At 47.5% G+C, this 14,009-nt stretch overlaps 1 protein-coding gene across 1 annotated transcript; it reads right to left on the bottom strand.

Annotated features, from left to right (window-relative positions):
- Positions 1-12,403: 12,403 nt before the first annotated feature.
- On the bottom strand, positions 12,404-13,672 carry LOC140372106 (dynein axonemal assembly factor 4-like). Its single transcript, XM_072459389.1, has one exon. The coding sequence runs from the start codon at positions 13,619-13,621 to the stop codon at positions 12,404-12,406; it is 1,218 nt and encodes a 405-aa protein (XP_072315490.1). The 5' UTR covers positions 13,622-13,672.
- Between the last annotated feature and the right edge of the window lie 337 nt (positions 13,673-14,009).

Genomic DNA, 14,009 nt, shown 5'->3' with positions numbered 1-14,009 from the left:
TCTCCCAGCCAGGGCGAAATGAGAAAGGCCAGCGTGGCTCCCAAGAAGTGTGAAGGTTTCAAGAGTGGAGGTCCCAAGTGTGCAGGTTCCAGAATTAATGAGAATACCCTGGTTGTGGATAGAGAGGATTTTGTACTCTTAATGGTGGATGTTGTAAACTGTGCTGCTCAGACTCAAAGCAGAACTGAAAGGATCAGGATCATTGCTAAAGCTGCAGGGAGATTCCTTGGAACAAAGGAGCTTGATTGGGCAGATATAGAAAACAGGCTAAAGGCGCTAAATGGGAGTCGGAGTGATGGGGGTCTGCTTTTGGGGAGTTAGAGTGATCAGAGTGACGAGATGGGGGTGGTCTCCTGTCCTCGCCCAGTCTCGTAGACGCACGGCTACCAAGCAGCGACATCAGTGGAAATATTAAAGCCTATAGAATGAAGCCTAAAGAATAAAGCTGTACGATGGAAGCACCAAACGTCAAAGAAGGAGAGGAAGATGAAGAAGAGTCTCCCTGGAATAAAGCCGGTTGTTGTTGTTGTTGTTGTTGTTGTTGTTGTTGTTGTTGTTGTTTTATGGCGGTTGGCATCTGAGTGTTGCATTACCGCCAGACTTTATTCCTCAGACGTTTCGTAGTCCTCAGACTCTGTCGTAGTCCGTAAAAGTACTCCTCCCATTGCTTTCGTGTTACAAAGCCCAAGAGGTCATGATATGTCTTTGTGACTAGAATAGTTGTTGTGTTGTTGTTGTTGTTGTTGTTGTTGTTGTTGTTGTTGTTGTTGTTGTTGTTGTTGTTGTTGTTGTTTTATGGCGGTTGGCATCCGAGTGTTGCATTACCGCCAGACTTTATTCCTCAGACTTTTCGTAGTCCTCAGACTCTGTCGTAGTCCGTAAAAGTACTCCTTCCATTGCTTTGGTTGTTGTTGTTGTTGTTGTTTTATGGCGGTTGGCATCCGAGTGTTGCATTACCGCCAGACTTTATTCCTCAGACGTTTCGTAGTCCTCAGACTCTGTCGTAGTCCGTAAAAGTACTCCTCCCATTGCTTTGGTGTTACAAAGCCCATGAGGTCATGATATGTCTTTGTGACTAGAATAGTTGTTGTGTCAGAGACCAACCGGCTTTATTCCAGGGAGACTCTTCTTCATCTTCCTCTCCCTCTTTGACGTTCGGTGCTTTGGAAGTACAAAGCCCATGAGGTCATGGGACGTCTTTGTTGTTGTGTCAGAGACCAACCGGCTTTATTCCAGGGAGAATCTTCTTCATCTTCCTCTCCCTCTTTGACGTTCGGTGCTTTGGAAGTACAAAGCCCATGAGGTCATGGGACGTCTTTGTCGTTTTATCCTTTAGAAGTCCTTCATCCATCACTTTGGTGTTTCTAGGCCCATGAAGTCAAAGCGCGTTAGAACATCCTCTTGCTCCTCATCCTCGGCTCAGTCTCCAACACCCCCCACCTCTATAAACGTTTACCCAGCCCTGTGCTACATAAGTAAGCAACCACAGCCTGACACAAACCCTGTGACTGAATCGCCAGAACGTTCCGCAGATTGAACTCCCGCCCATTATTCCGAAACCACAAGGCCAACCCGGCCCTTTCTCTATCATAAGCCTCACAGCAAATCAGCACATGCTCGACAGTCTCTGGCACCCGACAGTGACCACACAGACCGGTCGGGTGTTTGCCTATCCTACTCAGTGACCAATTGAGTCCAGTATGGCCAATCCTCATGCGGGCGAAGGCCCTTTCCTCCCACGCGTTCCTGCCCATAGACCCGCAAGGACCCACACTACCCTGTACGTGATAGAGATGCCGTCCAGTAACACAGTGGCTCCAAAATTCCTGCCAAAGGCCGACCACATGACTCTTGATAACGGGCTTGATTTCAGATTTGCTTAACTCAACCGCCACATCAATTGATGGCCGCCTAAGGGAACGTTTAGCCAGTGCATCAGCCATTTCGTTACCATCCACCCCCACATGCGCAGGGACCCAAAAGAAGGAAACCCTTACATCCTTCCTGGACAGGGAGAGCATCAGACAGAAGATGCCATTCAACACATCCTGTCTGCAATCCGATTTCCCAGATTTAATGCTTTGCAATGCAGAAAGGCTGTCAGAGGCCACCACAATGCCGCAACACTGCAAAGCAGATTCCGCCCATTCCAATGCCAACCGTATCGCTATGAGTTCCGACGTGAAAACAGAAAGGCAATCCGTCAACCTCTTCTTGACCGCCAGCCCCAGGTCAGGCACAAAATAAGCGGCGCCAGTACGCCCACTCTCAGGATCCCTAGACCCGTCGGTATAAATAAACACATCACCTGAGTGCTTATCGATGAGCGCTTGAACGGCAAACTGCGGTGCCCTCCCAGCGACTCCTCTAAGCTTGCCATGCAAGCTAACATCAACAGGAGCCGGGACAAACTTCCACGGAGCTATAGCAGACAAAGCCACCGACGGGCTCACACGCAGATCACCAACCCCCGCAAGCCGCGCCTTCGCATTTCCTACCTGGCTAAAAACCATACCGCCAGCCTCACTCTGCCCCCCATCAACCCTGAGAAAGTCCCTCACCGGGTGAGAGCTCGTATGACCTTGCACATTCACCCAGTAAGCCAACAGAAGTTCTAGCCTCCGGAGCCGTAACGGCAATTCCCCCAACTCAACCTGCAGCGCCGAGACAGGGGAGGTCCTAAAAGCCCTACAGCAGATGCGCAAGGCCTGGGCTTGCTCCACATCAAGCTTCTTTAAGTTAGTCTCAGCCGCAGACATGTAGGCTATACAGCCATAATCAATAGCCGCCCTCATGACGGCCCGATAAATACCCAGGAGCGACCTTCTGCTGGCCCCCCAGTCCTGGCCGGATAGACAACGAAGCAAGTTATTCACCCTTTTGCATTTACCACTGACCTCATCAATGTGCTGACGCCAACTAAGCCTCTCGTCAAAGGTGACCCCCAAGAACCTCACCTCCCTGACCTGTTCGAGCACCTGCCCATGCAGTCGAAGGGAGACATCCCTATGCCCATTGAAGAAACAGATCACTTGAGACTTCCGTACGGACAGTTTAAACCCCCACTTCAGGGTCCACTGCTCCACCTGCTGTATTGCCCTTTGCAGTTTCGCCTCGTAAAACCGGAGATTCCTCCCTCTCACCCATAGAGCGCCATCGTCAGCATAAAGACTCCTCCCAACAGACCCATCCACGTCGTCAAAGATGTCCTTAATCATAACATTGAACAAGATAGGGCTACACACACTCCCCTGCGGGATCCCATTCTCCACCCCATAGACCCCAGAGTAAGCAGCGCCCACTCTGGTTTGGATACGCCGGCCAGACAGAAAGCTCCGGACCCAGTTAAACAGTTTACCCTTCACACCACACTTCCGCAGCTTAATGAGGAGCCCATCCTTCCAAACCATATCGTACGCCTTCTCCACATCGAAGAGCACCGCAATAACCTTTTCTTTCTGAGCCCTGGCCAGCTGGATATCAGATTCCAAACACAACACGGAATCCATGGTGTTCCTGCCCCTACGGAAATCACTCTGGTGCGCGGGAAGCAAACCCTGACTCTCCAAGAAGTAATCCAACCGCTCGGTAACCATGCGCTCCATCGTTTTCCCGAGCTGCGACGTCAAGGCAATCGGCCTATAACTTGAAGGGTCAGACGCTGGCCTACCCGGCTTCAGAACCGGCACCACCGTAGACTGTTTCCACGCAGATGGAACACAACCTGAATCCCAAACACGGTTGAAAAGACCCAGGACTAGCCCAAGCGTGTCATCAGTCAAATGAGAGAGCATGTCATAGCACACCTCATCTTTACCCGGGGCTGTCTGTTTCGCCTTAGAAAGTGCTCTCCTTAGCTCAAACAAACTAAACGGAAGGTCAAGGTCATCTTGAGTCGAAGGCTGGTGCCCAATCAGCTCAGAATTCTGGGCCAGAGTACTCTCCCTGTAGTGCCTTTCCGCAGGTGAGAGATTGTCAGAGCTGTGCACCGACACAAAGGTGCTGGCCAACAGTTCAGCTTTGTCAACGTCGCTGACTGCTTCAACACCATTCAGTATTAGGACCGGGGTCCCATGACGGCGCTCAACCCCATGCATCCGCTTAATCATCCCCCAAACATCCCCGAGACGCGTTTCTCTCCCAATTTTGGAACAATACCGCCTCCAATAGGCACTCTTGGCCGTTCTTACAGTTTTCCGCACAACAGCGCGGGCCCTCTTGTAGTCAATGAGGGCACCCTCAGTGTGGGTAACCCTTAGCCGGCGAAACGCCGCACTTCTCGCCCTAACAGCATGACCACATGCTTCATTCCACCACGGCACCCGCTTCCTATGTCCACTACCACCACTCTTAGGAATCGTGCCACCGCTGACTGCGTGATGAGCGAGACAATTGCACTATTGAGATCATCCACCTGAGTCAATCCTCCTTCCTGCAGAACCCTAGAACCATCATCAGCTTTCCTCAGGAAAGCCCCCCAGTTCGCCCTTGCCAACTGCCACCTCTGGATCCTCGTCCCCCTGACCACACAGCTCCCAAAGCCAATCTCGGTGCGGACTAGATAGTGATCGCTACCAAAAGAAAGATTACCAAGAACCTCCCAACTACAAACACCAGCTAACTCCTTGGACACAAGCGTAAGATCTATTGCACTTTCCGTACCGGTCCCCATATCATAGCGGGTCCCACTCCCATCATTCAGACAAACCAACTCCCTTTGATTGATAAAACCCTCTACCACCTGCCCATACCTATCGGTACCACTACCGCCCCACAAAGCGCTATGCGCATTAAAATCCCCACACCACACGGCCTTTCCCCGAACATCCTTACCGATACTATGTAAGGACTCTAACGTTAACTCACCACACGGATTATAAAGGTTAACCACAGTAACAGCTTCACCACCCAGCCAGACCCTCACCGCCAGAGCCTCCGGCGCTTTACTCACACTGACAACAACGTAATTTAGGTCATCTCGGACAAACACAGCCACACCTCCGCCTCTACCCTGCTCCCTATCATTCCTAACACACACATACCCTTGTATCCCAAAACCCCACCTAGGTCGTAACCAAGTCTCCTGCACGCACATAACATGAGGCTTGTTCAACAAGGTAGAGACAAAATGCTTAAATTCCTGGCCATTAGCACGAAGACTACGCGCATTCCATTGCAAGACAACCACCGCCATTATGAGCCCCCGGAACCTGACGGCGCATCGGGAGCCCCCCCACTCCCACTGCCAGAATGGGGCAGGGCGCCTTCCCGAAGCGCATCCTCTATCTCCGTCCACTCGGGACCCCCAGCTCCAAAGTACTTCCCTGCAGCCTTAGCGATGATCTTAGTCTTTTCGGATCTCTTCTTGGTTTGACCAGTACAGTTAATCACTTCCACCATAAAGAGGAATAAATCTTTCCTCTTCACAACCAGTACATCCTCCGCACCCACAGGGCCTCTGCCCGTGGAAGCCACACTCACAGGCATCCCAGTGGGGACCTCCCCCTGGCCGCGGGCAACGCTGCCCCCTCCCCTGTCGCCTAGGACACCAGCAGCACTGGCAGCCCCCACTGCATCCACCTTCACCTGACTACCAGACACCTTCTTGACCGCATCCGCGTAGGATATGCCTTGAGAGGCTCTAACTTTTTGCACCTCAGCAGCCCTCTTGCTGAACACGCATCCCCCGTAGGCAGAGCTATGCTCTCCCCCACAGTTACAGCACTTGAGTTTTGCTCCGTCGTCACACTTCCCATACTCGTGGTCTCCTGCACATTTACCACACTTCTGCTTCCCTCTACAGACCGCTGCAATATGCCCAAAGCGCTGGCACTTGAAGCAATGCAGGGCCGGCAGAACATATGGGCGTACGCCATAGCGCATGTACCCAACGCACACCACACGAGGCAGGATCCCACCTTCAAATCTAATCATTATCGACAGGCTGTCACACCTTACCCCACCCCGGGTAATCTTCAACCGCCTAGCATCCACCACCTTAGCTCCAGTCAAATTCTCCTTTATGTCATCCACAGATGTCGTCGTAGGGACGCCTACGATAACTCCCCTGACCGTGGCTCTTACAGCATCAGACACAAGAATGTCCTTCCCCCCCAGACACTTAGCTTCAATCGCCTTCCTTTGCTGAGCCACGTCCTTGCACACGACCAGCAGCGAGCCATCCCTAAGGACACTCGCATGCTTGACCACTCCCACAGCTACAGTCAGGCTCCTTGTCAACGCCATCGGATCCCACCCCTTAAAGGACGCATTATCCTGCGCGAGCTTTATGAAAACCTTACACTCTGAACTCACATCCCCGATATCTGCAACCCCCCCGCCCTGCTCCTCACTGAGAGAGCCCTCCATAGACGAGCAAGAAGACGCCCTACGCTGCACAGGATCAGTGGCTCCAGGGGAGTCCTCCCCGCTGTTCATATCGTCACCGACCAGGTCACGCTTCCTCTTCCTCTTCCCCGTCATACGGACCGAGGCGTTCCTCTATGTTGCCGTAATATCCAAACAACGCTCAATAATCCACCGTCAGCGATGTTGTTATTGGCAGAGGCCCAGGGAGTCAAAAATACCCGAGTTGTGGCAGAAAGAATAATGTCTCTTGTCTTCCGGTTGGTCTCTGAAACAACAACAACTATTCTAGTCACAAAGACATATCATGACCTCATGGGCTTTGTAACGCCAAAGCATTGGAAGGAGTACTTTTACGGACTACGACAGAGTCTGAGGACTACGAAAAGTCTGAGGAATAAAGTCTGGCGGTAATGCAACAATTGGATGCCAACCGCCATAAAACAACAACAACAACAACAACAAAGTCTGAGGGGAGGAAGAACTTCTATAGGATACAATGACAAAGGCATCTCATGACCTCTTGGGCTTTGTCAAAGCACTGGAGGTCAAAGCACTGGAAGAACAACTTTTAGGACTACGACAAAGTCTGGGGAATAAAGTCTGGCGGTAATGCGACACTCGGCTGTCGACCGCCATAAAACAATAACAACAGCAATAACAGTCTAAGGAATAAAGTCTGGCGGTAATGCAACACTCGGATGCCAACCGCCATAAAACAACAACAACAACATCTCCCTCTCTCTTTCTTACTCTCTCTATCCATCTCTCCTTTTTTAAACAGTATGGCCTAAAACACATACTTTGAAAACATACAACTACAGTATGTGGCGGTAAATGCACCTTTTCAGTTGAATGCCAACCGCTATTTAAAGCTACACAACAACAGCATCTACATTCAGCTAATATTAAAAAGAGCTTCAAGTGAGGTGATTATAAACTCAACCTTCTATTATTTAGTCTAGTTATTATTCTATTTTCAAAACATCAGTATTGTCATAGTCATCTGTATAGTCCATTCATTCATTTTCTACCGCGTGTTCCCGTTCGGAGTCGCGAGTGACTGGAGCCTATCCCAGTGACTTTGGGCCTTAGGCGGTGTACACTCTTGACAGGGGTCAATTTGATTTATAATTGTATTTTTTAATGCATAATTCAGATGTAATTTTTCGGAGTTGTTGATAACATTTTTGAGGTGTGAATTTGGACTAATCATTTGCTTATTAATGTTAAAAATGTGCTAACATGGGAGGAGAACTCTGAATGAAATTGTTGGTATCCGCTCTGCAGAGACACTATTTCCCATGTGCCCCTTGTGTTTGTCATGTGCTCCCATGTTTGTTTCTGTGTCTCCGCCCCTCACCTGCCGTCTGCTACTTCCTGGATTTCCCAGTCACCTCCCACCACACCTGCTGTCAGTCTTCTCATTTCCTTAATTAGTTTCTCCTGCCACTTGTTTGTTTCCCACCAATCACCTGCTTCTCTGTGTGTATTCAAGTTCAGTCTCCCCTTTGTTCTGTGTCTGTTCGTCACTTGATGTCTGTACTGCTTGTAACTCCTGCCCCTGCCCCTGCTCGTGCTCCTGCTCTGCTCCTGCCCTAATCCTGCCCTGCCCTGCTCCTGCCCTGTTTACCAGCCATTTTGGATGTTTTCTGTTTTTGGACTTTTGGACATTTTGAGCCTCTGTGCTTGCCTTTGGATTTTTAACTTTTGTTAATGAATTCTAATTTGCCTTGATTTGGACTGCTTTTGGGTTTTTGCCATCGGGATCATAACAGAAATAGTCTATCCCTTTTTAGTTTCTCTCTTTTTTGCTTGTAGTTGAAGAGTCCAATGAGACGAGGTGGTTTCAAGAGAAGACTTTTCATGATCTCACTTTGCAGTGCAGTCTTTAGTTGAGAAATGGCCACTTTGGTCATTGCCTGAATGTAGATGGGAGAGCAGGCTGTCGCAGACAGGAACCCTCACCCTAGGTGAGGGAGGGATGTGTGGTGGTCACAGACTAGAAATTGTGTCGAGGTCCAGCCAGCAAGAGTGAGAGAAAGCATGGTCCTGCAGCAAGAGCAAGGGAGCCTGCATTGTCTGTTTATCAGGTCACATAGGTGTGGCTTTAGAGTGGGTGCTACCTTAAGACGCTGGCTAAATCGCAAACAAACTTATTGTTACTACACTTTTAACTTAAACCAGCTTACAACATATATAACTTATATTGCATATTATTTATCACAACATTGTCAATTAATACACACATGGTTGACAGGCAATGAGGAAATGTACATTAATCTAAATATGGCATGAACACAACACAGTTCATAAGGCATGTTAGTTGTGTGTTATTTTTAAAGGCAGTTGGCAGCCAACTGAAACGTGCATTTACCGCCACCTACTTGAATGAATGTGGACGGAAGATCAATGGAAACCATAACAATTCAAGGTGATTTTAGATTAACACTACAAAGACATTCTTAACTCTATGAATCTTTCAAATAATCCTGTGTCATATAGGTAAGTATATATTGTATTTCTTGATTTTTGTGACTGGATTGTGAGATTCAGCAGATTAAATTCCTGCTTGTTATTTTGAAACCATAAAACTAATTCATTTCTCTCTTTCATAAACTGTACAGTGAATCAGCACATGCGCAACAGTTTCTGGTTCTTGACAGTCAGTACGTTTACATGCAAACGAAAAAAACAAATTGTTGCTTTAATCCAATACAACTGGAGATCTTCGTGTACACGTAAACACCTTACTCCGATAGAAATCGGTGTTAAAAATCTCCGATTGAGACACCCAAATTATGCGGTTGTGTTCGGTTTCCTCATGCCATGTATACAGCTTAAAGGTGCCATAACATGCTTTTTTTTCACGTTTCGTAGTCTATCCTAAGTGTATATTTGATAATAATAAGGGTTGTGCAACACCCATAACATAATAGTTAAGAAATATCACCCATACCTTGGACCCCCTCACCAACCCGGAAATGCAAACGGCTTGGTTTGATATTTGCCCCCACCCCTTGGGAAGAGTGATCTGGCTCCCCCGCCCAACCCGTGACGTAGTCTCAGAGCGCGTGTGTGCCCCGCCCACCCGTGACGTAGTCTCAGAGAGCGCGTGTGTGCCCCGCCCACCCGTGACGTAGTCTCAGAGAGCGCGTGTGTGCCCCGCCCACCCCGGAGACGGTGGGGGTGTAAACAAACTAACTCAATAATCACGTTTTCGATTCCAGCGGCGGTGAAAGACCACGGGGCCGGTCCCCTTGTCATACGTTGCCGTTACTTGTTGCGTTCCTTTGCACTGATAGAGCGTGGAAAGGGATCTCAAACGTACATTATGGAGGCCCCAATGCTTTCAGATTCCACAAACTCCTTGGATGAGCTACACAGAGGTCGATATTTAGAAAAGCTGCGATCAATCAACTCAGATCCATATTTTATGCCTAAATCACGACTCTTCCAGATATCTCCAAGCACACTGGTCCCATGGTTCACAAGTCCCAGTTTTGATCAAAGGCTCTACGCCTGAATAAAACTTATTATTCTACAGCGTTTATGCTCCGGAGCTCCAGCGCAGGCAGGCTGTGCGTGAGGCTGCATGCCCGGGGTTCGGTCACCTACACCGGGCTGAACAGCTGTCAGCGCCGCCGTGCACCGTTCCCGCCGCGCGAGTGTATGACCGATAGAGCTTCAGATCAACAAAGAGTCTACTTTAATTTACAGCGTGCGCAGAACAGATATATCTATAGATCTATATATATATATATATATAAAAGTCTATGTCCATCGCGCTCTTATTTCCGGGTTTCTCGGTATCGGATAGAACTTCTCTCCGTTTATTTTCCCGGTTGCTGCATCAACTGCCACATAAACCTTCACCATTGTGTTAATAGTAAAGAGTGTGATATCATGAATGAAGTTTTGGGCCTCTTTGAGCCGTGTTTAACTTAAATAGCCCCCCTTCCCCCCTCAGAGCGGAGCCGGGGGGAAGGGGGCGGGAGGGGAAAGGGGGTGGAGAGGGGGGATGGTGACAAAGTTCAAAATATTTATTATGACGCGGTCTTGCACCCACCCCCCGTCAGTTTGGAGATTCGAGGAAAGGATATAGTCTGTACTATAGCTAAAAACTGCTGGAATCAATCAAAAAAACACTCTGGGTACATATATGAAGCACAAATAGCAATGTAAGAAAGTTAAAAGCTCTGAAAAGTTGATTTTGCATGTTATGGAACCTTTAATCGCACTGAAAATAGACAAGGCTTGTGCGCATGCTCCACGCCCCACGCTGACGTATGACCCCGGAACAAAATGTGATCGGGTACCAAGGACAAGACAACTTTCCCACTTCTTATCACCACATGTGGACACTAGTGTGCTGGAATCTGAGCAGGTCATTGTAATACAGTACTTGTGCAATTTGTTTACATTTTGTATGATCTACATTGTTTTTATATTTCTATTTACTTCTATTTGTTTTTATATTTTCATGTATGAAGTACAATTGCAGTGTGCATGTTAACATTTTCTTTTTCAAGTTTTCAAGTTTGTATTTTTTAAATAGTTTTTATATATAAAACACAAAGCAATGATTGGTTTTGTTCTTTTTATTACAGTAAATTACTCATTTGTATTGTACAAAATAGGACCTGCCCTCAAAATCAGACACACAAATGTACATAGAAGGGCTAAAACAATGCCCTACGCAGAGGAACATTTGCCCTCATATTCTCTGTTAGAACACGTCTTGTTTCCTGACCACCACCAGACACGATACTCTGCACAACTGGCCAGTTTATAGAGAACAATGGTGGTTTTCATCTTGAGTGGAATTGGTGCTCGCACAGTCGCTTCCTGGGGGCTCAAAGCACCTTCCATCAGTCCACAAAATGACCTGCACGTCATTCGGAAATTCTCTTTCCATTCAGTGTCGGAAAACTCCTTCATCACAACTTTCTCCCACCAGTCTGTGCTCCGAACCCGCATCCAACAAGAAGGAGAATTCCGGGTCAGTTATCTGCACAATAACTAACGCGGACATTACCTACGAGATGAACAAAACTGTACGACTATCCATCTTGCTGTTGGTCGAAAATGCGTATGACAGTTGTTTGTATGTGACGCAAAAGGTCAACCGGAATGGGGGGGGCGCATTAGTCCGCTGAAACGACGCATATGGCCACCTAGTGTTAGGAGGACAACATGTTCTTGTCAGGAATTTGACTTTCTCGTCTGGATGTATACTTGGACAAGGACAGAGTTTTGTCAAGACGTCAAACCCGATTGTTATAAAAACATTTTTTTCGTAATCATGTAAACACACTGACTGTGTGATTACATAAACCGGTAGGATGTTTGCCTATCCCATTCAGTGACCTATTGAGTCCAGTGAGACCTATTCTCATTCTAATAAAGGCTCTCTCTTCCCCTGTGTTCCTGCCCATGGATCTGCATGGACCAACACTACTTTGTATCTGATACAGATGCCGTCCAGTGTCACAAAGATTCCAATAATCCTGCCAATAGGGTTGATAATAGGGTTGACTTCAGATTTACTTATTTCAACTATCACATCAGTAGTAGCAGTTTTAGGGATCGTTTAGCCGGCAATCAGCCATTTCACTCCCATCCACCCTGACATGGGCAGGAACCCAAATAAAGAAGACCTTCACACCTTTCTTAGACAGAGAGATTATAAATAGTAGATGCTATATAGAATATCTTGTCTACAATCAGACTTTCCAGATGTAATGCTTTGCAGTGCAGAGGCTGTCAGAAGCTATCACAATGCTGTGACAGCAAAGTAGATTCAGTCCATTCTCACAGGTCATTCACAGCATTCTCCAGAGCATTGTCAGTCCAGATAGTTTCCTTTCTAGCAACACATTGTTCAAAATATTTATTTTGTGGAAGTAGCATGTGCTCTTTTTGTGTTGTTCATATTCTTCCTCAAGCTTTTCCAGAGCAGTTCTCAGCAGAAAATGCTCATATTCAGATCTTTCAGTCCTGGTTTCGCTTTAATCTTCATACACCATTTAGGGTGTTACATTTGGCCTTCTTCTGCCGAGCCCTGAATGATATTCCTGATTTTCTGCGTGTCCACCTGCAGCTCTGTGTTCTCAGGGTCAATCCTCAGAGCAGCTTGATACTCTTGAAGGCCTTCGCTGTAGAGCTGCAACTGGCAGAAGGCAGTTCCTCTGCGCACATAGGCTCTGGCTCTGGCTGATGCATTGGCGGGCACCGCAGGTGTCAACAACTGCAAAGCCTCGGTTGAATCTTCTATGGCCTTGTGCAGGTTCTTCAGCTTCAAGTGACCAGCTGCGCGGTTTGAAAAGAGAGCCGGCAGTTTTCTGTTGAGCCTAATAGCCAAACTGTAGGCATTCACTGCACCCTGGTAATCTCCAGTGGCAAAGCATGTATTGCCCTTGTCCTTGAGCCAATCTGGATTCCTTTCTTCCTCTTTAAGGTCATTCAGATCCTCCAGCACATTACCGGAGGCACGCCTGGCCTCAGCCTGTTTATTGAGCCACTCCTCCTCTTCAGCCACTTTGGACTCTCGGAGCGCTGTTGGGAAGACTCGGGGAGTGAATTTCACCTGGATAGTCCCTGAGGCTCGGGGGGCAGGCAGCTCCTCCCGTGTCCTGCTCTTCAGTCCACTATTTTCTGTGGGATCAGCTTTGGCCTTTGCCTCACACGCAGCCTTCTGTGTTGAGTTTTTTGTTGCATTTTTTTCAGTACGTTTCTCAATTTGAAGTTGTTCTTTCTGTTCCCGTTGCAAGGATTCCAATTCTGCTGTGATTTTCTGTTGCTCAGAGTCCTTGATTTTCTGAATACTTTCTCTTTCTTCCTGTTCAAGCTCCATCATAGTCTTCAATGCATATTTCTTTTCAGCCTGTTGCTTCTCTGCTTTTGATTTGGATTCATCACTCAGTTTTTCTTGGTGTTTTTTCAGAGCTTTCTCTCGTAGGTCCTTTTTGGTTTCCTTCCCGGCTGTCGTAAGCATTAGCTGGTCCCATAACTCTTCTGTCTTCTTTGGCAGAGTGATGAGAGCAGCTCCATTGCCTACCTTTGCTGTACTTTTGTCTTCATCAACAGGCTGAGCCAGGAAGGCCTCAAACAGGTATGGAGGAAAGTGTACTTTGACATACTGGTCGGTCGCAATAATGTCCACTTGTGAAGCTCTTGCTCCTTTCAAAGGGACACTGATGTAAACAGTGGACTCTGTTTGTGTCCACGAGTAGTCTGTGATCAACAGTGGCATTATAGCAAAGTTACTAAGTAATTAGCTTAGTCTCTGAACAACTTGAAATTTGTATTTATTTGTTTCCGGCTGGCAGTCAATTGCAAGGTGCATTTACCGACATCTACTTTATTTTTTAAACTTTATAATTACTTCTTCTTCTTCTTTGGTGTTTTATGGCGGCTGGTATCCAAGTGTTGCATTACCGCCAGACTTTATTCTTCAGACTTCATTTTCCCAAGTCCGACCGGCTGTTGTTGTTGTTTTTTGGCAGCTCCAAGTGTTGTTGTTGTTGTTGTTGTTGTTTTATGGCGGTTGGCATCCGAGTGTTGCATTACCGCCAGACTTTATTCCTTAGACTGTTGTTGCTGTTGTTATTGTGTTATGGCAGTCGACAGCCGAGTGTCGC

The sequence above is a fragment of the Eucyclogobius newberryi genome, unplaced genomic scaffold, assembly GCF_026437365.1.
Source record: "Eucyclogobius newberryi isolate DKJ021-1_F unplaced genomic scaffold, fEucNew1.0.hap1 SCAF_22, whole genome shotgun sequence".
Classification (NCBI taxonomy): domain Eukaryota; kingdom Metazoa; phylum Chordata; class Actinopteri; order Gobiiformes; family Gobiidae; genus Eucyclogobius; species Eucyclogobius newberryi.
The sequence above is the reverse complement of the archived record's forward strand: the minus strand, read 5'-3'. Positions and strand labels throughout refer to the sequence as shown.

What these genes read in the sequence shown, in the direction of transcription:
- LOC140372106 (XM_072459389.1), bottom strand. Translation starts at nt 13,621, where the DNA reads ATGCCACTGTTGATCACAGACTACTCGTGGACACAAACAGAGTCCACT.